General features: G+C 38.4%; 1 protein-coding gene across 3 annotated transcripts in view; it reads left to right on the forward strand.

Moving 5' to 3' along the window:
- JADE3 (jade family PHD finger 3) overlaps window positions 1–26,367 on the forward strand; it is a 213,156-nt gene that overhangs the window by 107,457 nt on the left and 79,332 nt on the right. For all 3 annotated transcript variants that reach the window (XM_053579564.1, XM_053579563.1, XM_053579562.1), the window contains exon 4: window positions 15,705–15,862. In XM_053579564.1, the coding sequence (XP_053435539.1) occupies window positions 15,705–15,862 (158 nt within the window). The remainder of the gene's footprint in view (window positions 1–15,704; window positions 15,863–26,367) is intronic.

Consider the following 26,367-nt stretch of genomic DNA (forward strand, 5'->3'; position numbering starts at 1 on the left):
CTCTGATCTTCCAGAAATGTGAACACATTTATCTTCTACCTGCAATTGGTTGTTTGATATTTTTTCAGAGTAGAAATTAGTAGATATAACAGGTATAATAATATAATATAGACCAAGGTAGGTATGCTTTTATGCGAAAGTGTTCCCCTCATTGCTTAGATGTTAAGTAAGCCTTCATCACTAAAATCATTGCCATGTTAGCTTCAAACCTCATGACATACTTTTCTGTTTTCGAAAAGGCAGAATCACAAAGTTGAGGCTTCCACAGCCATTTAAATCATGTTTCTGGGCTGCTGAACACATTTCTGTACCTCTTTTTCACTTAGGAGCTGACTCAACTAGAGGATAATATAAGCCCAAGTTGTAGCTGTACCCATAGCATCATCCCCTACCTCTGACATTTGAACTTCACACACAGCTGGGGCTCCCTTCCAGGGTTTGGGCCCTCACTGAGTTCTACAGTACCCTTATCATTCTTATTATCCTTACCCTTAAGGGAGTTCACTGGTAGCAATAAAAACTGATCTAGCACTCTGGGAGGCTAAGGTGGAGGATCCCTTGAGCTCAGGAGTTCAAGACTAGCCTGAGCAAGAGCAAGACCCTCTCTCTACTAAAAATAGAAAAACTAGCCAGGCATGATGGTGAACGCCTTTAGTTCCAGCTATGTGGGAGGCTGAGGCAAGAGAATCACTTGAGCCCAAGAGTTTAAGGTTGCCGTGAGCTATGATGATGCCATGGCACTCTTACCCAAGGCAACAGAGTGAGACTCCGTCTCAAAAAAAAAATTAAAAAGCTGATAAACCAGGTAGGAAAACCTTAAAAAAGAGAATGAGACTAAGGACGTTTCTAAAAGTTCTAACTATGAGGATAATAACTGGAATAAAACTATACGCCTTCCTAGATTAAAAAGTATATTTATGAATAAGCCGGGTGTGGTGGCTTATGCCTGTAATCCGAGCACTTTGAGAGGCCAAGGCAGGAAGATCACTTGAGGCCAGGAGTTCAAGACCAGCCTGAGCAACATAGACCAGGTTTCTACAAAAATGTTAAAAAGTAGTTGGTCATGGTGGCATGAGGCAGGAGGATCACTTGGGCCCAGGAGTTCAAAACTGCAGCAAACTGTGATTATACAACTGCCCTTCAAACTCAGCAACAGAACAAAACCCATCTCAAAAAGAAAATATATGTATAAATAAAAGAGTAAAGGAAATACATGTGGTAGAAAAAGAAGAAAGCCTAGGAAATATAACATAATACATATAATTATAAAACATGACAGTTGAGACCAAATATGTGAATCTTACCAGTAAATATGACTGGTATTTGAGCTTTCCACACAGCTCAGACTTATTACAGAAAAAGATTTTCCTTTTGACTCACAAAGTAAAATTCAACTATATACTGTATACAAGAGCTGACCTAAAACATCTATTCAGAAATGTTAAAACTAAAGAGATAGACAAAGGCATACTAGGAAAATGGGAATTTAAATAGCCCAGGGGTAGTGATCCTGATATCAGACAAGGTAGAATTCAAGCCTCAAAGACAAAGGAGGAGGACTTTTAATACTAAAGGCTATAATTCACCACGAAGATATACCTATGAATGTTTATGCACTGAATAACACAAGAACCATTTTTATGAAGCAAAAACTATAGGAGAATCAAGGAGACATAGAAACACACCAATCATAGTAGACTTTAAAATACCTCTCATGGTCTCAGATTAAGTAAACAAATGAGATAGATATAAACAATATAAATAATAAATTTGATCTGATGAATATCTATCAAACTCTATACTTTGACATTAAGCTGGTTGTGGTGTCTGACCTGTAATCCTAGCATTTTGGGAGACCAAGGTGGGAGCATTGCTTGAGGCTAGGAGTTATAGACCAGCTTGGGCAATGTACTGAGACCAAGTCTCTACAAAAAATTTTAAAAAATCAGCAGAATATGGTGGCACGCCTGTAGTCCCAGCTGCTTGGGATGCTGAGGCAGGAGGATCTCATGAGCCTAGGAATTGGAGGCTGCAATGAGTGACACAGTGAGACCCTATCTCTTAAAAAAAAAAAAACAGACAATGCACCTTCTCAAATACCTGTGGTACATACATAAAATACGATCAAATATTAAGTCTCAAAAATTCAGTAATTTCTATTCAGTAGAAATATTATAAACAGTCTTCTGATCACAGTGCTGTAAAATCAGAAATTACTAACAAAACCAAACATTATTCCACATATATATTTTTTATTATTATTAAATCATAGCTGTGTACATTAATGTGATCATGGGGCAACATACACTGGTTTTATAGACCGTTTGACACATTTTCATCACACTAGTTAACATAGCCTTCCTGGCATATTCTTAGTTATTGTGTTAAGACATTTATATTCTACATTTACTAAGTTTTACATGTACCCTTGTAAGATGCACCGCAGGTGTAATCCCAACAATCACCCTCCCTCCACTCATCTTCCCCCCTCACACCCCTCACTCTCCCCCTTCCCCCTATTCTTCGGTTGTAACTGGGTTATAGCTTTTATGTGAAAGCCACAAATTAGTTTCCTAGTAGGGCTGAGTACATTGGATACTTTTTCTTCCATTCTTGAGATACTTTACTAAGAAGAATATGTTCCAGCTCCATCCATGTAAACATGAAAAAGGTAAAGTCTCCATCTTTTTTTAAGGCTGCATAATATTCCATGGTGTACATATACCACAATTTATTAATCCATTTGGGGATCAGTGGGCACTTGGGCTTTTTCCATGAATTAGCAATTATGAATTGGGCTGCAATAAACATTCTGGTACAAATATCTTTGTTATAATGGGATTTTTTTGTCTTCTGGGTATATACCTAGTAGAGGAATTATAGCATTGAATGGCAGATCTATTTTTAGATCTCTAAGTGTTCTCCAAACATCTTCCCAAAAGAAATGTATTAATTTGCATTCCCACCAGCAGCGTAGAAGTGTTCTCTTTTCTCCACATCCACGCCAACATCTCTGGTCTTGGGATTCTGTGACATGGGCTAATCTTACTTGATTTAGATGATATCTCAAAGTAGTTTTGATTTGCATTTCTCTGATGATTAAAGATGATGAGCATTTTTTCATAAGTCTGTAGGCAGTGTGCCTTTCTTCTCAGAGAAGATTCTCTTCAAGTCCCTTGCCCAGCCTGTGATGGGATCCCTTGTTCTTTTCTTGCTTATACGTTTGAGTTCTCTGTGCATTCTGATTATTAAACTTTTGTCAGAGACATAACCTGCACATATCTTCTCCCATTCTGAGGGCTGTTTGCTGGCTTTACTTACTGTGTTCTTGCCTGTACTGAAGCTTTTTAGTTTGATCAGGTCCTAGTAGTGTATTTTTGAAGCTGCTTCAATTGCTGGGGGATCCTCCTCACAACCTACTTGCCCAGACCGATTTTTTCAAGGGTTTTCCCTACAGTCTCTTCTGGTATTTTTATAGTTTCATGTCTTAAGTTTAAATCTTTAATCCAGTGAGAGTCTATCTTAGTTAATGGTGAAAGGTGTGGGTCCAGTTTCAGTCTTCTACAGGTCACCAGCCAGTTCACCCAGCACCATTTGTTAAATAGGGAATCTTTTCCCCACTGAATGTTTATTTGGTTTGTCAAAGATCAAATAATGGTAAGTAGCTGGGTTCATCTCTTGGTTCTCTGTTCTGTTCCATACATCTACTTCTCTGGGTTGTTTGCCAGTACCATGCAGTTTTGATCACTATCGATCTGTAGTATAGTCTGAGGTCAGGTAGCATGATTCCTCCTGCTTTGTTTTTATTTCTGAGTAATGTCTTGGCTATTTGAGGTTTTTTATGATACCATATAAAACAAAGTATTAGTTTTTCAAGATCTTTAAAGTATGACAATGGAGCTTTAATAGGGATTGCATTAAAATTATATATTGCTTTGGGTAGTATGTACATTTTCTTTTTTACTGTTAAAACATAGCTGTGTACATTAGTACAATCAAGGGGTACAATGTGCTGGTTTCATATACAAACTGAAATATTCTCATCAAACTGTTCAATGTAGCCTTCATGGCATTTTCTTAGTTATTGTATGTAGACATTTATATTCTACCTTTAGTAAGTTTTGCCTGTACCCATTCTAAGATGCACTGTAGGTGTGGCCCCACCAATTACCCTCCCTCCACCCTAACCTCCCCCGTCCCTTCCCCTTCTGTGGTCCTTTCCTCATAGTCTTGTGCTATAGTTGGGTTACAGCCTTCATGTGAAAGCTATAATTTAGCTTCATAGTAGGGCTGAGTACATTGGATACTTTTTCTTCCATTCCTGAGATACTTTGCTAAGAAGAATATGTTCCAGCTCTATTCATGTAAACATGACAGGTAATGTCTCCATCTTTCTTTAAGGCTGCATAATATTCCAGGGTATACATGTACCACAATTTGCTAGTCCATTCGTGGGTCGATGGGCACTTGGGCTTCTTCCATGACTTAGCAATTATGAATTGGGCTGCAATAAACATTCTGGTATAGATGTCTTTGTTATATTGTGATTTTTGGTCTTCTGGGTATAAACCTGGTAAAAGAATTATAGGATCAAATGGCAGGTCTATTTTTAGGTCTCTAAGTATTCTCCAAACATCCTTCCAGAAGGAACATATTAGTGTGCATTCCCACCAGCAGTGTAGAAGTTTGCCCTTTTCTCCACATCCACGCCAACATCTCTGGTTTTGGGATTTTGTTATGTGGGCTACTCTTACTGGGGTTAGGTGATATCTTAAAGTAGTTTTGATTTGCATTTCTCTGATGATTAAGGATGATGAGCTTTTTTTCATGTGTTTGTAGATCGTGCGTCTGTCTTCTTTAGAGAAGTTTCTCTTCAAGTCCCTTGCCCACTCTGAGATGGGATCACGTGTTCTTTTCTTGCTAATACGTTTGAGTTCACTGTGGATTCTGCTTATTAGACCTTTATCGGAGGTATAACCTACAAATATTTTCTCCCATTCTGAGGGCTGTCTGCCTGCTTTACTTACTATGTTCTTGGCTGTGCAGAAGCCTTTTACTTTGATCAGGTCCCAGTAGTGTATTTTTGATACTGCTTCAATTCCCTGGGGAGTCTTCCTCATAAAATATTCACCCAGGCCGATTCCTTCAAGAGTTTTCCCTGCACTTTCTTCAAGTATTTTTATAGTTTCATGTCTTAAGTTTAAATCTTTTATCCAGTGAGAGTCTATTTTAGTTAATGGTGAAAGGTGTGGGTCTAGTTTAAATCTTCTGCAGATTGCCAGCCAGTTCACCCAGCATCATTTGTTCAATAGGGAATCTTTTCCCCACTGAATGTTTTTAATTGACTTGTCAAAGATCAAATAATGGTAAGTAGCCGGATTCATCTCTTGGTTCTCTATTCTGTTCCAGACATCTAGTTTTCTGTTTTTGTGCCAGTACCATGCTGTTTTGATCACTATTGATTTATAATACAGTCTCAGGTCTGGTAGCGTGATTCCTGCTGCTGTGTTTTTATTGCTGGGTAATGTTTTGCTTTTCGAGGTTTTTTTCTGATTCCATATAAAACGAAGTATTATTTTTCAAGATCTTTAAAATTTGACAATGGAGCTTTAATAGGAATTGCATTAAAATTATATATTGCTTTGGGTAGTATAGACTTTTTAACAATGTTGATTCTTCCCAGCCATGAGCATGTTTTGTTTTTCCTTTTGTTAACATCCTCAGCTATTTCTTTTCTTAAAGTTTCATAGTTCTCTTTGTAGAGATCTTTCACGTCCTTTGTTAGGTATACTCCCAAATATTTCATCTTCTTCGGCACTACTGTGAAAGGAATAGAGTCCTTGACTGTTTTTTCGGCTTGGTTATTGTTGGAATATATAAAGGCTACAGATTTATGGGTGTTGATTTTGTAGCCTGAGACATTGCTGTATTCCTTGATCACTTCTAAAAGTTTTGTAGTAGAATCCCTAGTGTTTTCCCTATATAAGAGATCATATCATCTGCCAAGAGTGAAAGTTTGATCTCTTCTGACCCTATGTGGATACCCTTGACCGCCTTTTCTTCCCTAATTGCAATGGCTAAAACTTCCATTACAGTGTTAAAGAGCAATGGCGACAGTGGGCAACCTTGCCACATTCCTGATCTAAGTGGAAATGATTTCAGTGTAACTCCATTCATTACGATAGTGGCTGTGGGTTTGCTGTAGATAGCCTCTATTAGTTTAAGAAATGTCCCTTCCGTACCAATTTTCTTAAGTGTTCTGATATGAAAGGCTGCTGGATATTATCAAAAGCTTTGTCTGCATCAATTGAAAGAATCATATGTTCCTTATTTTTTAGTTTGTTTATGTGCTGAATTACATTTATAGATTTATGTATATTGAACCAGCCTTGAGACCCTGGGATAAATCCCACTTGGTCGTGGTATATAATTTATTTGATGTGTTGTTGGATTCTGTTTGTTAGGATCTTATTGAGTATTTTAGCATCAGTATTCATTAGTGATATTGGTCTATAATTTTCTTTTCTAGTTGGGTCTTTCCCTGGTTTGGGGATCAAGGTGATGTTTGCTTCGTAGAACGTGTTGGGTAATATTCCTTCTTTTTCTATAGTTTGGAAGAGGTTTAGTAATATAGGTACTAGTTCTTCTTTAAAGGTTTGGTAGAATTCTGATGTGAAGCCATCTGGTCCTGGGCTTTTCTTTTTAGGGAGATTTTGTATAGTTGATGCTATTTCAGAACTTGATATAGGCCTGTTGAACATTTCCACTTCATTCTGGCTAAGTCGTGGTAGGTGGCGTACTTCCAGGTATTGGTCGATTTCTTTCAGATTTTCATATTTCTGAGAGTAGAGTTTCGTGTAGTATTCGTTAAGGATTTTTTCAATCTCTGAGGGGTCTGTTGTTATTTCATCGTTACCATTTGTGATTGATGAAATTAGAGATTTTACTCTTTTTTTCCTGGTTAGGTTGGCCAAAGGTTTATTTTATTGATCTTTTCAAAAACCATCTTTTTGATTTATTGATCTGTTGTATAATTCTGTTGTTTTCAATTTCATTTAATTCTGCTCTGATTTTGGTTATTTCTTTTCTTCTGCTGGGTTTGGGGTTGGAGTGTTCTTCCTTCTCCAGTTGCTTGACATGTCCTATTAAGTTATTAACTTCCTCTCTTTCTGTTTTCTTGAGGAAGGCTTACAGTGCTATAAATTTCCCTCTTAGGACTACCTTTGCAGTATCCCAGAGGATCTGGTAATTCGTGTCTTCCTTGTTGTTTTGTTCAAAAAATTTGGTGATTTCCTTCTTAATCTCGTCTATAACCCATCTATCCTTCAGCATAAGGTTGTTTAGCTTCCATGTTTTTGTATGGGTATGCAGGTTCCTGTTGTTATTGACTTCAACTTTTATTCCATGATGGTCTGAGAAGATGCAAGGAATAATTTCTATTTTTTTAAATTTGCTGAGGTTAGATTTGTGGCCTAGGATGTGGTCGATTTTGGAGTATGTTCCGTGGGCTGATGAGAAGAATGTGTATTCAGTTGTGTTGGGATGAAATGTTCTGTAGATGTCTGTTAAGTCCAGGTGTTGAATGGTTAAGTTTAAATCTAAAATTTCTTTGCTTAGCTTCTTTTTGGAGGATCTATCCAGGACTGCTAAAGGGGAGTTAAAATCTCCAACTACTATGGAACTGGAGGAAATCAAGTTGCTCATGTCTGTTAGAGTTTTCTTATAAATTGAGGTGCATTCTGGTTGGGTGCATAAATATTAATAATTGAAATCTCATCATATTGAGTATTACCTTTAACAAATATGAAGTGTCCATCCTTATCCTTCCTTATTTTGGTTGGTTTAAATCCTATTGCGTCTGCGAGTAGGATTGCAATGCCTGCTTTTTTCTGCTTTCTATTTACCTGGAGTACAGATGACCATCCCTTCACCTTGAGTCTATATTTGTCTTTTAATGTAATATGCAATTCTTGTATGCTGCAGATATCTGGCTTGAGTTTTTGTATCAGCCAACCTGTGCCTCTTTAGAGGACAGTTTAAACCATTCACATTAACTGAGAATATTGGTAAGCCTTTCAAGAGTCCGGTGGACATTTTTAATCCTTTTGCGACTGTGGAAGTTGGAATTTGGTCAAAATTTTCGGGGTCTGTTTACTTTTGTGGTGGAGGAGTACGCTGGTCTTTATAAAGGATAGGTCTGAGAATATCCTGGAGAGCTGGTTTGCTTATGGCAAATTTCTTCAACATGTGAATGTCATTGAAGTATTTAATTTCTCCGTCATAAATGAAACTCAGTTTAGCTGGGTACAGGATCCTGGGTTGAAAGTTATTTTGTTTTAGGAAATAAAAAGTTGATGACCATCCTCTTCTAGCTTGAATGGTTTCAACAGAGAGATCTGCAGTTATTCTAATATTCTTGCCCTTGTTGGTGATGGTTTTCTTTCGTCTGGCTGCTTTCAGAATTTTCTCCTTCATATTAACTTTAGTGAAATTGATTGTGGGGTATGTATTATTCTGGTAGAGTCGTGCTGGAGTTCTGAAACTGTCTGCTATCTGAATTTCAGAATCTCTTGGAATGTCTGGAAAGTTCTCCTTCATAATCTCATGGAGAAGAGACTCTGTGCCTTGTCAAGCCACTTCATCACTTTGGGGATCCCTATAAGATGAATATTGGTTTTCTTCGAATTATCCCAGAGCTCTCTGAGAGAGTGATCTGTTTTTGCCCTCCATTTCTCTTCCTTTTTGAGAGTTTGGGAGCATTCAAAAGCTTTGTCTTTAATGTCAGAAATCCTTTCTTCTGCTTGTCCCATTCTGTTACTGAGTGATTCTACTGTGTTTCTCAGATCTTTTAGGGCTGCAACTTCTTGTGTCAATGTCTCAAAATCTTTGGTAATTAGGTCTTTGAATTTGTTGAATTCCTGAGATATCTTTTGGGTTACGGCTTGGAATTCTAATTTGATCTTATTTGCTATCCAGATTGTAAATTCGATTTCTGACATCTCAGCTATTTGTTTGTGTATGGGATCTTGTGCTGAGTCTGTCCCGTTGATCCTTGGGGGAATTGATCTACTCTGATTATTCATATTGCCAGAGTTTTTCTGTTGATTTTGCTTCATGATTGTTTTGCACCATTGCCTCTGGCCATCCTCAGAGTTGGGGAGGTGTCTCTCGAAGATTAGAGACTCCTGCGGGATCACTCTATTGTTGCTGGATCTTTGTAGGGAGTGACCCTGTGTAGTTCCTCTGCGGCTGCCCCATCCAGGGATTTCTGGTTGTGGAAGCAGCTCTAGAGTGTAACACACCCGGATCCAGCAATAGGGGGGAGGGAGGTGGTGCGCACCATTCTGGGAGTACCTGGTGCCCAGTGACTTTGGCACAGAGAGCTCAAGGCTCCAGCAGCCTCTGGCCAGGAGAAGGAATCTGCACAGAGGCAGGGAGGGCTCCGGAGGGTACACGGCTACCAGAGTCCCTGGCCAGATGAGCAGGCCAGTGTGGAGGCAGGAAGGGTACAGGATGTAGGACACAGGGTTGCGTGGCTCCCACAGTTCCTGGTCAAGGCATGTGGAGGCCCGGCATGTGCAGTTCGGGGGTCGGGCGTCGCAGCACAGCTCTTATTGAGGTCTAGACGGCACCAAGCCCAGGAGTTTGATGTTGCTATGAGCTGTGACGCCATGACACTCTACCCAGGACAAAAGCCCGAGGCTCCAGTGTGCCAAAACCAGTCTCCCTCTGCCCCTGAGGGTTAAGGCTGTAAGGCAGCTCAGTCCCTGCCTTTAGGCTGCTCAGTCACTAGGTTAATAGCTCCCATCTGATTAATGCTCTGCGACCCTGAGAGCAGAGCTTGCTGGGGCAGTTCTCTCACAATGGCTTCCTCGGCCCACAGCCGAACACTACTAACTCCATCTGGCTCAGTGGCTCAGTCTGGGGCCCTAGACTATGCCCGAAGTTCTACACACTCCTGAAGCTCTCCCCAAAGGCAGTTCAACTGAGTGCCAAGTCCAAAAACACCGAAACAGTTCACAGGTAAGGCCTTTCCTGTTTGTAACTGTTGCTTGTACTTATGGCTGCCGGCGGGTTTAGGTCGATCAAACACACACAACCACTTGCCAGTTTTCCACTGTTTTTGTCCTCCTCTTGGGGTCCAGAAGTCACTTGCTGACTGCCTGTGTCCTCAAAGGGATGATTATAGGCAATAGGCAGATCCCACCAGCCAGAAATGCCTGGAGTCTTATCTACCCAGACTCACCGTGCCCATTTGCAGGGAAGCTATTACTTGGCTGCTGTCATGCTCCACCTCCCTAGTATGGACATTTTAACAATGTTGATTCTTCCCAAACATGAGCATGGTATGTTTTTCCATTTTTTAACATTTTCAAGTATTTCTTTTCTTAGAGTTTCATAGTTCTCTTTATAGAGATCTTTCATGTCCTTTGTTATATAAACTTCCAAATATTTCATCTTCTTTGGCATTACTAGGAATGGAATAGAGTTTTTAACTGTTTTTCAGCTTGACTATTGTTGGTATATATACAGGCTACCGATTTATGAATGTTGATTTTGTAACCTGAGACACTGCTATATTCTTTCATCACTTCTAAGAGTTTTGTAGTAGTATTCCTGATGTTTTCCAGATATATAATCATATTATCTGCGAAGAGCAAAAGTTTCATCTCTTCTCACCGTATATGGATACCCTTGATTGCCTTTTCTTCCCTAATTGCGATGGCTAAAACTTCCATTACATTGTTAAAGAGCAATGGAGACAATGGGCAGCCTTGCCTGTTTCCTGATCTGAGTGGAAACGATTTCAATTTAACTACATTCAATACGATATTGGCTGTGGGTTTGCTGTAGTTGGCCTCTATCAGTTTAAGAAATGTCCCTTCTATACCAATTTTCTTAAGTGTTCTTATCATGAAGGGATGCTGTATATTATCAAAAGCTTTTTCTGCATCAATTGAGAGAATCATATGGTATTTGTTTTTTAATGTGTTTATGTGGTGAACTATACTTATAGATTTACGTATATTGAACCAGCCTTGTGACCCTGGGATAAAACCGACTTGGTCGTGATGTATAATTTTTTTGATGTGTTGTTGGATTCTGTTTGTTAGGATCTTGTTGAATATTTTTGCATCTATATTCATTAGTCCTATTGGTCTATACCCCGTTTCCCCATAAATAAGACATCCTCTGAAAATACGACCTACTTACAGGAAAGATAAGACGTCCCCTGAAAATAAGACCTAGCGCATCTTTGGGAGCACACCTTAAAATAAGACACTGTCTTATTTTCGGGGAAACAAGGTACTTTTCTTGTTGAGTCATTTCCTGGTTTGGGGAACGGGTGATGTTTGCTTCATAGAACGTGTTGGGTAGTCTTCCTTCTTTTCTACATTTTGAAACAGGTTGAGTAATATAGGTACTAGTTCCTCTTTAAAGGTTTGTTGGAATTCTGACGTGAAGCCATCTGGTCCCATGCTTTTCTTTTTAGGGAGGTTTTGTATGGTTGATACTATTTCAGATCTTGATATGGGCCTGTTCAGCATTTGTACTTGATTCCGGCTAAGTCTTGAAAGGTGATGTGCTTCCAAGTATTGGTCAATTTCCTTCAGATTTTCATATTTCTGAGAATAAAGTTTCTTGTAATACTCATTAAGGATTTTTTTAATTTCTAAGGAGTCTGTTGTTATTTCATCTTTGTCGTTTCTGATTGATGAGATTAGAGATTTTACTCTTTTTTTCCTGGTTAGATTAGCCAAAGGTTTATCTATTTTATTGACCTTTTCAAAAAAACAACTTTTTGATTTATTGATCTGTTGTGTAATTCTTTTGTTTGTATCCTTGAGGTTGCAACTTGCCTCAACGTGGTTGATGTGTATTCTTCAACCTTCTCTCTTGGTGCAGCTCTGATCCACCAGGTTACTTTCTAAATTTCTGTCCTTTAACTCTCCTTCTGGACGGGAGCCTCTTGGACTTCCAACCTCCTAAATTGAGAGACGATAAACTTCTGTTGTTTGTTTAAATCACCACCTTGGTTGTTCAGAGCTGTTGTCCATTAAGAAAGAAAGAGATTCCAAAGTGGTTGTTAAGCCTGTTCTCAGAACAAAAATATCCAAGCACATATTCACTGAAAAATTCCCAAAAGGTCAGTGGGTTATTGTTTTCCTTTTTCTCCTTCATCTCACACGATTTTGTAATTATCTGTTGTGCATCTGGCTCAAACCACACTGGGAGCAAGACCAAAAAGTCAAGGAAAACTGAGGGACAGACAAGATGCTTCCTCACAGGCTGCACATGAGAAGGCAACAACTCCACATATACATTTTAAAACTTCTGTTTAACTCTTGAGTAAAAAGGAGAAATACAAACTGAATTATAGATGTTTTTCAGTAATGAAAATGAAAACATGACATTTCAAACCCTTGTGTGATGAGATGGAGGCAAGCATTATACAGCATACCTCTTTTTTGAGACAGGATCTCACTGTGTTGCCCAGGCTGGTCTTGAACTCGTGGGCTCAGGTGATCATCTTGAGTAACTGGAACTACAGGCACACACTGCTGTGCCCAACTAATTTTTTTATTTTCTGTAGAGACATAGTCTTACTATGCTGCCCAGGCTAGTCTCGAACTCCTGGCCTCAAGCAGTTCTCCTGCCTCAGCCTCCCAGTGTGCTAGGATTACAGGCATGAGCCACTGTGCATACCCCTCATTATTACTATTGCTTTACATAGTTTCAGCATGCATCATCATTTTTATGTCCCACACTACTGTGCAAAGTAGGACTGCCCATGTTTTATGGCCTCTTTGCAAATGAATTTGAAAACCTAAATAAGATAAATATGTTTTTTTTTTTTTTTTTTTTTTTTTTTTTTTTCAGTTTTTGGCGGGGGCTGAGTTTGAACTCGCCACTTCCAGTATATGGGGCTGGTGCTGTACTCCTTTGAGCCGCAGACACCGCCCTAAGATAAATAATTTTCTATGGAAATACTATTACTGAAATTAACTCCATAAAGAGATCGATCTCCATGGAAGTAGTAGAGAAAGTTATTAAGGACCTACCCTCCCCAAAAAAGTATCAAGTTCAAATGGTTTCCCAGGTACCAAGTAATGACAGTAAGTTTGAGATCATTCTAGAGCGTTAGAAAGGAAGGAAAATGCCCTAATACCTTTTATGAAGCATATATAACACTGGTACTTAAACCTGATAAAGATAATACAAAAAAAGAAAGCTACTGATCAGTATCATTCATAAATAGTCAAAAATATTAAATACTAGAAAGCAGACTACAGTACCATACTAAGAGAATATACATCATGACCAAATGACGTTCATCCTAGAAGTGTTAAGTTTGTTTTTATGTTATGAACTGTAATAATATGCAGTGTATTTAATATATCTAAGGAAAAATCATATTTCCATATACACTGAAGAAACCTTTAACAAAATTCAGTAGTCACAATAAAAACATTAAAGAAAATACTTTCTTAGCATTATAAAATGCACATATCTTAGTCCTAAACCCTAGTATCTTATTTAGTGAGGAAATATTCTCCCCATTAAAATTCCACTAATTTCAGGAAGAAGATAGACATGCCCACTGTCTCCATTACTAGTCATAATACTAGTAGATGTATTCGCCAATGCAAATAAACAAGAGAAACCATTTGAGATGTAAAGAATATGTAAGCTATTAGCAGATGATGTGGTACTTTATCTTGAAAACTGTAGAAAAGCAATCATAAAACTAACTCAAGCAATAAAAGAATTCAATAAGGTAGTAGGATATGAAGTTGACATATAAATTCAATAGTTTTTATAACCAATTAGAGGACATAAACATACTTGGAGCATGTTGTGCTGTTAGAAATTAAGGAGTTGTTGTGGCTCAGTTGGTAGGGCGCCGGCCCCATATACCGAGGGTGGTGGGTTCAAACCCGGCCCCGGCTGAACTGCAACCAAAAAATAGCTGGGCGTTGTGGCGGGCGCCTGTGGTCCCAGCTACTTGGGAGGCTGAGGCAAGAGAATCGCTTAAGCCCAGGAGTTGGAGGTTGCTGTGAGCTGTGTGAGGCCACGGCACTCTACCGAGGGCCATAAAGTGAGACTCTGTCTCTACAAAAAAAAAAAGAAATTAAGGAGTTGTTAAAAAAATCAAAAGAGCACAGGCATCAACCTAAAAGAACTCCCAATGGCCAAAGATAGAGGAATTTGAGCAACAAAATAAATGGCAGTAATACTAAATTCTAACCCAAAGAATAAAATAGATATTCATGAGTCTATAATGCTGTAAGTAAAGGATGAAATAAATAAATGGGGGAGAAAGGACAGATTTTTTCTTACAGAAGAATCTCAACTAATAATCATAGAAGGAATGAAGGAAATAGAAAATCACCATTAAAATACCACAGTAAAAATTGTTGTATGTAAGATATTCACCACTTGGCATTAAAATTAGTTCATGATGGTTTGAGGGAAATAAGAATATTTTTATAGTCTCAAAGTATCTCCTCCAAGATATTTAATTACAAAGCGAAATACAGTAACCTAACAGTGGAAAAAAGCAGCAAGACACTACCTGAACCAAGTGATCAAATTTAACATAACCACTAATAAAACATCAATGTTATACATCCCTGATATAATGGAATAAGAATGGTATAGCACCATTTCTGTGGTATTGTTGCCAAAAAATGCATAATCTCTATCTAATCATGTGTAAACATCAGGCAAACCCAAATTGGAGGGGACATGCTACAAAATATATGACAAGTACTTGTGTGTGTATGTGTGTGTATGCACATATACAGAGGGTACAAAAATGTATACATGTTTTAAGAAAGAAAACCATATTAAAATTGTAATACTCTGTATGTGCCGATAACATGTGTTATCTTGTATCTCTTGTAATTGCTGAAGTCATATGTGACTAGAGTATTAAAATTTTTGGTATATGTATGTACAAACACAGCTATATATACAGAGGATGTGTAAGTCCAAAATTATTTCTAAGTAAATAATTTAAATATGAGGTGATAGCCAAATAAATAAGTTATCAGTGGATTCTTGTTGCTTAATTTAAGAGAGTTAAGGATTAGCCGGACATGGTGGCTTATGCCTATAAGCCTAGAACTCTGGGAGGCCAAGGCATGAGGATTCCTTGAGCTCAGGAGTTTGAGCTAGCCTAAGCAAGAATGAGACCCCATCTCTACTAAAAATCGAAAAATTAGCCAGGTGTCATGGTGGGTACCTGTAGTCACAGCTATTCAGGAGGCTGAGGCAGGAGAATCACTTGAGCCCAGGAGTTTGAGGTTGCTGTGAGCTATGCTGACTCCACAGCACTCTAGCCTGGGCAACCGAGTGAGAGTATGTCTCAAAAAAAAAGAAAGAAAAGAAACAAAGACAGTTAAGGTTTATTTCATAGAGATTTTTTGAGTAACCTGTATTGTTGATTAAAATTCAAGGAGCCCAAGAGAATAATTCAGGAAGAATTCCTTTACCCTTTAATAAATCCAGAATAAGCTGGCTTCCCTGTTAGTACTTCAGACCTTTCCAAAAAGAAGTTGATCTGGCCATTTAGGAAGTTAGAGATGTTTCTCTTGTTGGAACTGGAGAGTAGATGGGGATAGTCTTTTTAAAACAACATTAAATGGTATTAGTTCCATAGTGATGGTCTTCTTAAGGTATGTGCTTTACCTTCCCAGGTATTCCGGAAGGACCTCATCAGTGCCATGAAAATTCCAGATTCTCACCACATTAATCCTGACAGCTACTACCTCTTTACTGATACATGGAAGGAAGAATGGGAAAAAGGAGTCCAGGTACCAGCCAGTCCAGATACTCTCCCACAGCCTTCTATCAGGTATTTGCATACTTGCATCTTTGACTGGTTATCTGTGTGCTGCTTGGGAGGAACTTAGAGTGGCTAATTATATATTTATAATATGACGTCACAACCATGTTTACCAATTCATTCTGTTCAGTGGCAGATTATAGTAGATTTTGATAATGTCTGTACTTAAAGTCAAGTTCATTTATTTAGGAACATTTGTGCCCATATAAGATGAAACTGTTTGAAAGCCAATATAAAATTATGATAATGTTTTTGAAGACCAGGATTTCTTAAGTCTGACTCAGTGATCAATAGCATTTATTAGTCTTCAAAGAGAAAAAGAACATTAATTAATTACATAACACCTGTCTTAGTCTGTTTTCTGTTGCCATAACAGAATACCTGAGACTGAATTATTTATAAAGAAGTTGATTTGGCTCATAGTTCTAGAAGCTGGGAAGTCCAAGGGCATCGTGGCAGCTTCTGGCAGGAGCTTTTATACTATTTGCTTTTAGCTATTTGCTTTTAGCATGCTAAAAAGACTGAAAGAGCAAGCAGAGATCATTTTTATAACATCCGACTTTCAGTGAGAATTAATTCACTCCTACAAGAACTAACTCAATCCCACAAGAACTAGCTCTAACTATAACAGCATTAATCAATTAATGCAGGCTCTGCTCTCAAGACCCAGTCACCTCTTAAAGGCCTCACCTCCCAATACTGCCATGGTGAGAATTAAGGTTCCAGGCTCGGCGCCTGTAGCTCAAGTGGCTAGGGTGCCAGCCACATACACCAGAGCTGGTGCGTTCGAATCTAGCCCGGGCCCACCAAACAGCAATGACAACTACAACCAAAAAATAGCTGGGCATTGTGGTGAGTACCTGTGGTCCCAGCTACTTGGGAGGCTGAGGCAAGAGAATCACTTAAGCTGAGAGTTTGAGGTTGCTGTGAGCTGTGATGCCACGTCACTCTACCCAGGGCGACAGCTTGAGACTCTGTCTCAAAAAATAAAAAAAATTAAGATTCCAACACATAAACTTTTGGGGGATACATTCAAACCATAGCAACACTCATGGGAAGTTGCTTCAATATAATAGGGGCCTCATAATGATGTTATCTATAAGAGGGGTAAAAAACATACAGAATTTGTGAACTGTATAAACCCAAATGACAGGGGATCACTGGAATAATTGACTACAAACACGTGACCTTCATCTACAAAGACTTGTGGAGAAAATTGAAGTAAGAGAAGTCTTTAATTTTGAGGAAAGAGAAGAGGACTTTTCTCCCAGAGAAAGTATTAAGTTCTCCTCAAGAATTGTAACTGATTTTGGAAGCAATTTTTTTCTGACTGTTCTTTTGTGTTCCCAGTGCTTTACACAAAGGCTGGCGTGAAATGAAATGCTTAGCATAAGTCTGAGTGAATGAAGGAAGGAATGAAAAGGATGTAGAATGCCAAATAAAGGGGCTGATGAGAACTCCTGATTACTACGAAAAATTGTAGATCTCCTTGTATAACCATCTGTTTCTGCTACGTAATTGTTATAATTGTGTAATTACATAATTATCGTGACCCACAGGTTGAGAACCACTAACCTTAAAGGGCAGAGGTAACATCCTTGGATTCTCTTCTCCTAGCATCAGGTTCTTAGGACCTAGTTATGCGCCAGTGCTTACTGAATCATTTCTAGAAACCCACACCCAGGCTGTCCCAGAGAGGCTGTCCATACCCTGTTAAGGAAAGTTCCACAGCCTTGCTCAATACATGTTCCCTACTCCCAACTCTGATAATTTTTTCACTGGCCTGCCTAAAACATGTTAATTAGGTTGTAGTCTGCAAATGATATCTCACCCATCAATACTATTCTTATTGTCCAACAAAACATTAAAAGAACTTAGTATCTGTCAAAAAATACATGTTCTGAGCCTCACAAGCTCATCATTGATACTCTTGCCTCCTAAAAATCAGAACAGCATCCTGAATGAACACAGGAGTCAGGCATTTTCATGTTCTTGCTGTCAGTGTTTTTATATAACTGTAGCAGCCCTGGTGCTGATCTGACCACTGCCATTCCATTAATACTCCAAGGATTATTGAGAGTGACTGATATCTTGACTTCGGTCTTATGGTCTTAAGTCTATACCAATTGTCTACTCACTGTAGGTGACTTTAATCTTTCAGGTTAAGTGGAGAATGTATAGTGTACTACTTTAAAAGTGTTATCTATCTGATGAATGAGCCATAGATAAGTAGGGTAGTAAGAATGGGGCAATAGTTTAGGGATTACTATTACTTTTATTTTTAGGGACTAAAACAGCTTGGTTCTCAGGTTGAGAGACTCATTTACTAATTCCTATGAGGGCTCAGTGCTCTAATTTGTTCCGAGAATTTAGAATACTTACCATGCTATGAATTTTTGCTAAAATCTCTTCTATTTTCCATGGTTCTTTGCCTGTCATATAAAACTCTTAATTGCACAGGCCAGAATACTAAATTATTGATCATATTAAATTCCTTAATGAAATCCTAACTGGTTGTTCTTGGTAGGTAGAGTGTATTATTTTCTATTCTTTAGAAGGCACCAATAAGAAATATAGTATTATATATCGCTTTTACTATTAAACAGTAATTCTCAAAGTTTAGGGACGGCATCAGTATCACCTGGAAGGCTTGTTAAAACAAATTTCTTATCTCTACCACCAGAGCTTTTTATTCAGTAGATTTGAGGTGTGAGGCCTAAGAATTTGCATTTCTAATAACTCCCCACATGATGCTCATGCTGTTTAGTCTGGGGATGACACTTTGAGAATACTTGTTATGGAATATTTTAATCTTATTTTCTGAATTTAATGGAAATCTCCATATTTTTGTCAACTTCCTCGGATTTCTCTTTTGGCTTTCAATATTAATCATATGGGAGGCTCAACTGATTTAGGATTGAAACTTTATGTTTGGAATACCTAATCCCCTAATCTACAACTGCTTATTGCATCTGCACATAGATATCATCATTTCGCATGGGATCAAACTGTGTCATATAATTTTTACTTTTTGGATTTTGTAGGCCACCTTAAAAATTAAATATTTGTAATAGGATATTAAAGCAACTAATGAAAAATTAGTTTTTATATTCTTTATCAAATTTTTATTTTAATTTTTAAACTTTATTCAAATTAATGTGAGGGTACAATATTTAGGTTACATTGTTCTCACTTCTAGGGCAAAGTTCCATTTGTAAAAGAGCCCCTTACCCAGGGGGCATGTTATACAACCTCACAATGTGCACATTAGGTGAGATTCCACTCATGCCCTCCCTCCTTCTGGCATATATCCTTCCCCCTACTGCTTCCCTCTACCCTCCGAACTGGACTATAATAGTATTTTATTGTTCTTAGGAACATGTAATTGTTTATATAGTGATTTCATATTAGTATGGAATACATTAGATATTCATATTTCCATTCTTGCAATAGTTTACTAAGAAGAATGTATTTCAACTCCATCCAGGTAAATGTAAAATCTCCATCTTTTTAATGGCTGCATAATATTCCATGGTATACATATACCACAGTTCGTTGATTCATTCATGGGTTGATGGGTACTTAGGTTGCTTCCACTACTTGGCTATTATGAATTGAGCTGTAATAAACATTCAAGTGCAAATGTCTTTGTGATAAAATGATTTATGTTCTTCTGGGTAGATACCTAGTAATGGGATTGCAGGGTCAAATAGAAGGTCTACATTTAGATCTTTGAGGATTCTTCATACTTCTCTCCAAAAGGGCTGTATTAGTTTGTAATCCCATCAGCAGTGTAGAAGTTCCCTTCTCTCCACATCCACACCAGCATCTGGTGTTTTTGGACTTTGTGATGTGGGCTAATCTTGCTGGGGTTAGCTGATATCTTAAAGTGGTTTTGATTTGCATTTCTCTGATGATTAAAGACGATGAGCATTTTTTCATGTGTTTATTGGCCATTCGTCTGTCATCCTCAAAGAAGTTTCTGTTCAAATCACTTGCCCACTTATTGAGAGGGTTGTTTGCACTTTTCTTATTGTCTAATTTTAGTTCTCTGTAGATTCCAGTTATCAGGCCTTTGTAAGATTCATAACATGCAAAAATCTCCCATTCTGAGGGCTGTCTGTTTGTTTTGTTTGTGGTACTCTTGTGCAAAAGCTTTTCAGCTTAATCAAGTCCCAGTTATTTATTTTTGGTGTTGCTGCATTTGCTAGGGGGGGTCTTCCTCATAAAGTTTTTTCCCAGGCCAATATCTTCAAGTGTTTTCCCACACTCTCTTCTAGAATGTTTATTGTTTTGTGTCTTAAATTTAAATCTTTTATCCAATAAGAATCAATTTTTGTCAATGGTGAGAGGTGCGGGTCCAGTTTCAGTCTTCTGCATGTGGATAACCAGTTCTACCAGCACCATTAGTTAAATAAGGATTCTTTTCCCCATTGCACGTTTTTGTAAGGCTTATCAAAGATTAAATGCCAATATGTGGCTGGGTTCATCTCTAGATTCTCTATCCTATTTTATAGACTGTATCTCTATTTTTGTGCCCATACCATGTTGTTTTGATCACTATAGCCTTGTAATATAACCTGAAATCTGGCACCATGATGCCTTCAGAATTGTTTTTATTTCTAAGAACAGTATTTGCTATTCTGGGTTTTTTCTGGGTCATATGAATCAAAGTACTATTTTTTCAAGATCTTTAAAGTATAACATTGTGCTTTGATGGGGATTGCATTAAATCTATATATTTCATTGGGTAGTGTGGACATTTTAACAATGTTGATTCTTGCCTTGGCATCTGTAGCTCAAGTGGCTAGGATGCCAGCCACATACACAGGAGCTGGCAGGTTTGAATCCAGCCCAGACCCGCCAAACAACAATGACAACTATAACCAGAAAATAGCTGGGCGTTGTGGCAGGTGCCTGTAGTCCCAGCTACTTGAGAGGCTGAGGCAAGAGGATCGCTTAAGCCCAAGAGTTTGAGGTTTCTGTGAGCTGTGACACCACAGCACTCTACCCAAGGTGACAGCTTGAGACTCTGTCTCAAAAACAAAACAAAACAAACAAATTAAAAAAAAACAATGTTGATTCTTCCCAGCCATGAGCCTGGTATGTTCTTCCATTTGTTGACATCTTCTACTATTTCCTTTCTCAGAGTTTCATAATTCTCTTTATGGAATCTTTCACTTCTTTTGTTAGATATATTCCCAGGTATTTCATCTTCTTTGGTACTATTGTAAAAGGAATGGAGTCTTTGATTTTGTTCTTAGCTTGACAATTGTTGGTGTATGCAGAGGCCAATACTGATTTGTGGGTATTAACTTTGTAATCTCAGATGTTGCTATATTCCTTCATCACTTCATCAGAGCTTTGTAGTTGAGTCCCTGGGATTTTCCAGGTATACGATCATGTCATCTGCGAGGAGGGAAAGTGTGACCTCCTCTGCCCCCATTTGGATTCCTTTCATCTCCTTCTCTTGCCTAAGTGTGATGGGTAGGACTCCCAACACTATGCTAAATAGCAGTGGAGACAGTGGGCATCCTTGTCTAGTTCCAGATTTGAGTAGGAATGCTTTAAGTTTTACTCCATTCAATATGATGTTGGCTGTGGGTTTGCTGTAGATAGCCTCTATCAGCTTAAGGAATCTTCCCTCTATGCCTATTTTCTTGAGCGTTTTTATCATGAAAGGATACTGGATATTATCAAAAGCCTTTTTTGCATCAATTGAAAGAATCATATGGTCTTTGTTTTTTATTCTATTTATGTGGTGTATTATATTTATAGATTCCCGTATGTTGAACCAACCATGTGTCTCTGGGATAAAACCCACTTGATATGGTGTATAACCTTTTTAATGTGTTGTTATTCTATTCGCTAATATCTTTTTGAATATTTTTGCATCAATATTTATTAATGATACCAGTCTATAGTTTTTTAGTTGGGTCCTTTCCTGGCTTGGGGATCAGGGTGATATTTGCTTCATAGAATGTGTTGGGGAGGATTCCTTCTTTCTCTATATTTTGGAAAAGTTTATGCATTATAGGAACTTGTTCCTGTTTGAATGTTTGATAGAATTCTGATGTGAAACCATCTGGTCCAGGGCTTTTATTTTGGGGGAGATTTTGTACAATTGATGCTAATTTGGTACTTGATATTGGTCTATTCAAGATTTCTGAAACTTTCTGGCTGACTTTTGGAAGGTATTGTGCTTCCAGATATTGGTCCATCTCCTCTACATTTTCATATTTCTGGGAATAGAGTTTTTGTAGTAATTGTTGAGAATCTTACATTTCTGTAGTATCTGTTATTTCTCCTTTATCACTTCTGATTGTAATTATTGGAGATCTTGTTTTTCTGTTTCTGGTTAGTCTAGCCAAGGGTTTATCAATTTTATTAATCTTTTCAGAGAACCAACTTTTTGTTTCACTGATCTTCTGAATACTTCTTTTTTTTTTTTTCAATTTCATTTAGTTCTGCTCTAATTTTGGTTGTTGTTTTTTTTTTTTTTTCTCCTACTAGGTTTGGGATTAGATTGTTCCTCCTTTTCCAGTTGCTTGAGATGGCCCAGTAGGTTGCTGACTTGCTATCTTTCTGTTTTCTTAATGAAGGCATCTAATGCTATAAATTTCCCTCCAAGGACTGCCTTTGCAGTATTCCACAGGTTTTGATAGTTTATGTTTTCATTATTGTTTTTTTCCAGAAATCTAATGATCTCTTTCTTGATTTCATCTATGACCCAGCTATTATGGAGCATAAGGTTATTTAGTGTCCATGATTTTATTTGAGTATGAAGATTTATGTTGTTGTCAAGTTCAACTTTTATTCCATTGTGGTCTGAGAAGGTACGGGGGATAATTTCTATTCTTTTTATTTTTTTTTTCGCAGTTTTTGGCTGGGGCTGGGTTTGAACCCACCACCTACGGCGTATGGGGCCAGTGCCCTACTCCTTTAAGCCACAAGCGCCGCCCCTGGATAATTTCTATAATTATATAATTCTTTTGAATTATTGAGGTTAGCCTTGTGACCTAAGATATGATTAATTTTGGAACATGATCCATGGGCTGATGAGAAGAATGTATATTCGGTTTGAGGACAAAGTGCTCTATAAATGTCTATTAAGTCCATTTGTTCTAGGAACTTATTTAAGTCCATTATTTCTTTGTTTAGTTTCTGTTTGGAGGATCCATCCAGTACTGCCAATGGAGTGTTAAGATCACCAGCTATTATAGTGTGGGAAGATAGCATATCGTTCAGATCAGTTAGGGTTTGTTTAATGTTATGAATAGATGTTAACTATTGAAATCTGTTCATATTGTGTGTTTCTCTTGACCAGTATAAAGTGTCCATCTTTGTCTTTCATTATTTTTGTTGGTTTGAATCCCATTGTATCTGCATACAAGATTGCATTCCCAACTTTTTTCTGCTCCATTGCCTGGAATACCATTGCCCATCCCTTCACCCTGAGTCTTGTTTTATCTTTTGAGGTAAGGTGAGTTTCTTGTAGGCAACAGATATCTGGCCTAAGTTTTTGTATCCAGTCAGCCAGCCTTTGCCTCTTTAAAGGAGAGTTCAAACCATTCACATTAATTGAGAGAATTGATGGATGTGGCAGAGTTTTGGTCATCTTGTTTTTCAGAAGTCCAGAGCTTGCTTTTATGCCACTCACCATTGTTGAAGCTAGGCTTTGTTCTTTAATTTCTGGATAGGTTTACTTTGGTGGTATACCCTCCTGTTTCTTGTTATGAAGAATGTGTCTGAGTATTTTCTGTAGAGCTGGTCGAGTCACGGCAAATTTCCTCAGCATGTGGCTGTCAGTGAAGTATTTGATTTCTCCATCAAAATGAAACTCAGTTTAGCAGGGTATAGAATCTTGGGCTGGAAATTGTTTTGTTTAAGAAGGTTTAAAGTCAGTGACCATCCTTTTCTGACTTAGAAAGTTTCGGCTGAAAGATCGGCAGTCATCCTTATACTTTTCCCTTTGTAAGTAATACTTTTCTTATGCCTGGCTGCTTACAGGCGTTTTTCCTTCATATTAACATTGGCAAAATTAATTACAGTGTGTCTAGGAGATGCTTTGTTTGGATTGCATCATACTGGGGTTCTGAAACTATCTACTATCTGAATTTCCATATCTCTTGTAATACTTGGGAAATTCTCTGCCATAATGTCTTAGAGCAGAGAATTTGTGCCTTTGGGTACATCTTCTCCTTCAGGTATCCCTATAATTCGGATGTTTCATTTCTTGGAACGATCCCATAGCTTTCTCAGGGAATATTCTGTTCTTTTTCTCCATTTTTCTGCCTCTTTGAATGCTTGGGATACTCCAAAGGTCTTGTCTTCTTTATCTGAGATTCTTTCTTTCCACTGTTTAACTCTATTTCTAAGGGACTCTACTGTATTTTGAAGCTCCTCAAATATCTTTTTCAATTCCTTAAGCTCTGCTATATCTTTCCTCCTTATGTCCATTTCCTTGGTGACTTTGTCTTTGAATTCATTAATTTCTTGAGATAACTTCTGAACTGTTTTTTGGTTCTTTGTTTCCATCTTTTCCTCCATTCCAGTTATCTTATTTACCATCCATATTCTAAATTCTATTTCTGACATTTCAGCAATTTGTCTATGGATTCTCTGTTGTATTTTCCTTGACACCCCCAAGAGGTGTTGATTTGCCCTGATTTTTCATGTTGCCAGAGTTCTTTAGCTGATTCCTCCTCATGAGTATTTTCAGCTTCTTCCACTTTTTCTCTTTATTAATATGTTAATTATACTTTTTTAGTTGAATTGATAGGTTGTCCCTGATGAGTCCACTCCTCACCTTTGCACTGCCACTGCTGCACTAACTAAGGCAGAGAAGTGGTAAATCCAGAGCCCCAGACAGTTCCTCCAGGGGGGCAAGAATCAGTAGGCAGTACTGGCCCAGATCAGAGTGACTCTGCCAGTACTGGCTCTGCCCACCAAATAAAGCTCATGAGGCTGCCCAGCTGACAGCGCTGGCCCAGAGTTCAGGAGAGATGCTTATTTGCTGGGCACCATCCAGCCAATCAAGCACTGAAGGCTGTAGCTCTGTAGATAGCATAGGACCAGAGCTCAAAGTTGCTCAGGCACTGGGCACCACCTGTCCAGTCAAGCTCAGGGGGCTGCTACCCGGCAAGGGGCACAAGTCTAAAGTTCAGATAAGAGTTGCTCAGACACTGGGCACAGCCCACACACTTGAACTCAGAGAGCCTCTACCCAATGAAAGTGTTAATCCAAAATTCAGTACAAAGTCACTTAAACCTCAGCCCCACTCACCTAGTTGAGCTCAGAGAGCCCCGCCTGGTGGAGGCCCAAGGTTCAAAGTTTAGTCCAAAGTCACTTAAATACCAGCCTCACCCACCCAGTTGAGCTCAGAGAGCCTTGCCTGGTGGAGGCCAGAGGTCATCCTTCATCAAATTTTTTTTTTTTTTTTGTAGAGACAGAGTCTCACTGTACCGCCCTTGGGTAGAGTGCCGTGGCGTCACATGGCTCACAGCAACCTCTAACTCTTGGGCTTACGCAATTCTCTTGCCTCAGCCTCCCGAGCAGCTGGGACTACAGGCGTCTGCCACAATGCCCGGCTATTTTTTTGTTAGTTTGGCCGGGGCTGGGTTTGAACCCACCACCCTCAGCATATGGGGCCGGCACCCTACTCACTGAGCCACAGGTGCCGCCCCTTCATCAAATTTTTAAAAGCAAATGAGTTCAGTTAACATTTTTAGGTCCTGGCTTCTTGGTGCCCGTAGCACAGTGATTATAACACCAGCCACATACACCAAGGGTGGCGGGTTTGAACCCGACCTGGGCCAGCTAATCAACTGCAACAAAAAAATAGCCAGGCATCGTGGTGGGCACCTGTAGTCCCAGCTACTTGGGAGGCTGAGGCAAGAGAATCACTTAAGCCCAAGAATTGGAGGTTGCTGTGAGCTGCATGGTACTCTACCGAGGGCGATCCAAGGGCAATGTAGTGAAACTCTATCTCCAAAAAAAAAAGAAAAAAACATTTTTAGGTCCTGTATAAATTCAGACTTATTTATTTAGCCTCATGGTATGAAGTTACTCTCAAACTGGCCTTACACCTAGGACCTTAGTCTTGAGATTTTTTTGACAGAGCTTCTTATTTGCCATCCATGTATCTTTTCAGTGAAATGTATCTTCATGTCTTTAGAAAATCCTATTTTCTAATTGGATTCTTTGGGGGAGGTTTTATTATTGAATGTTGAGAATTATTTAGACATTTGAGATATGAATTTGTTGTCAAATATGTGGTTTGCAAATATTTTTCCCAGTTTATTATAGACTATCTTTTCATCCTATTAACAGAATCATTCACAACATAAAGAAATATGGTGGTATATAGCCTTTCCTATGAAACAGTGATTCTCAAAGTTTAGTGGGTATCAGAATCAATTTATGAATTTTTTTTTCTTTTGGATCATGCTTTTAAGGTTATGTCTATAAGCCCCTCACCAGCTCCATGTTCCAAAGATTTCCCCCTATGTTTT

The sequence above is a fragment of the Nycticebus coucang genome, chromosome X, assembly GCF_027406575.1.
Source record: "Nycticebus coucang isolate mNycCou1 chromosome X, mNycCou1.pri, whole genome shotgun sequence".
NCBI classification, from domain to species: Eukaryota; Metazoa; Chordata; class Mammalia; order Primates; family Lorisidae; genus Nycticebus; species Nycticebus coucang.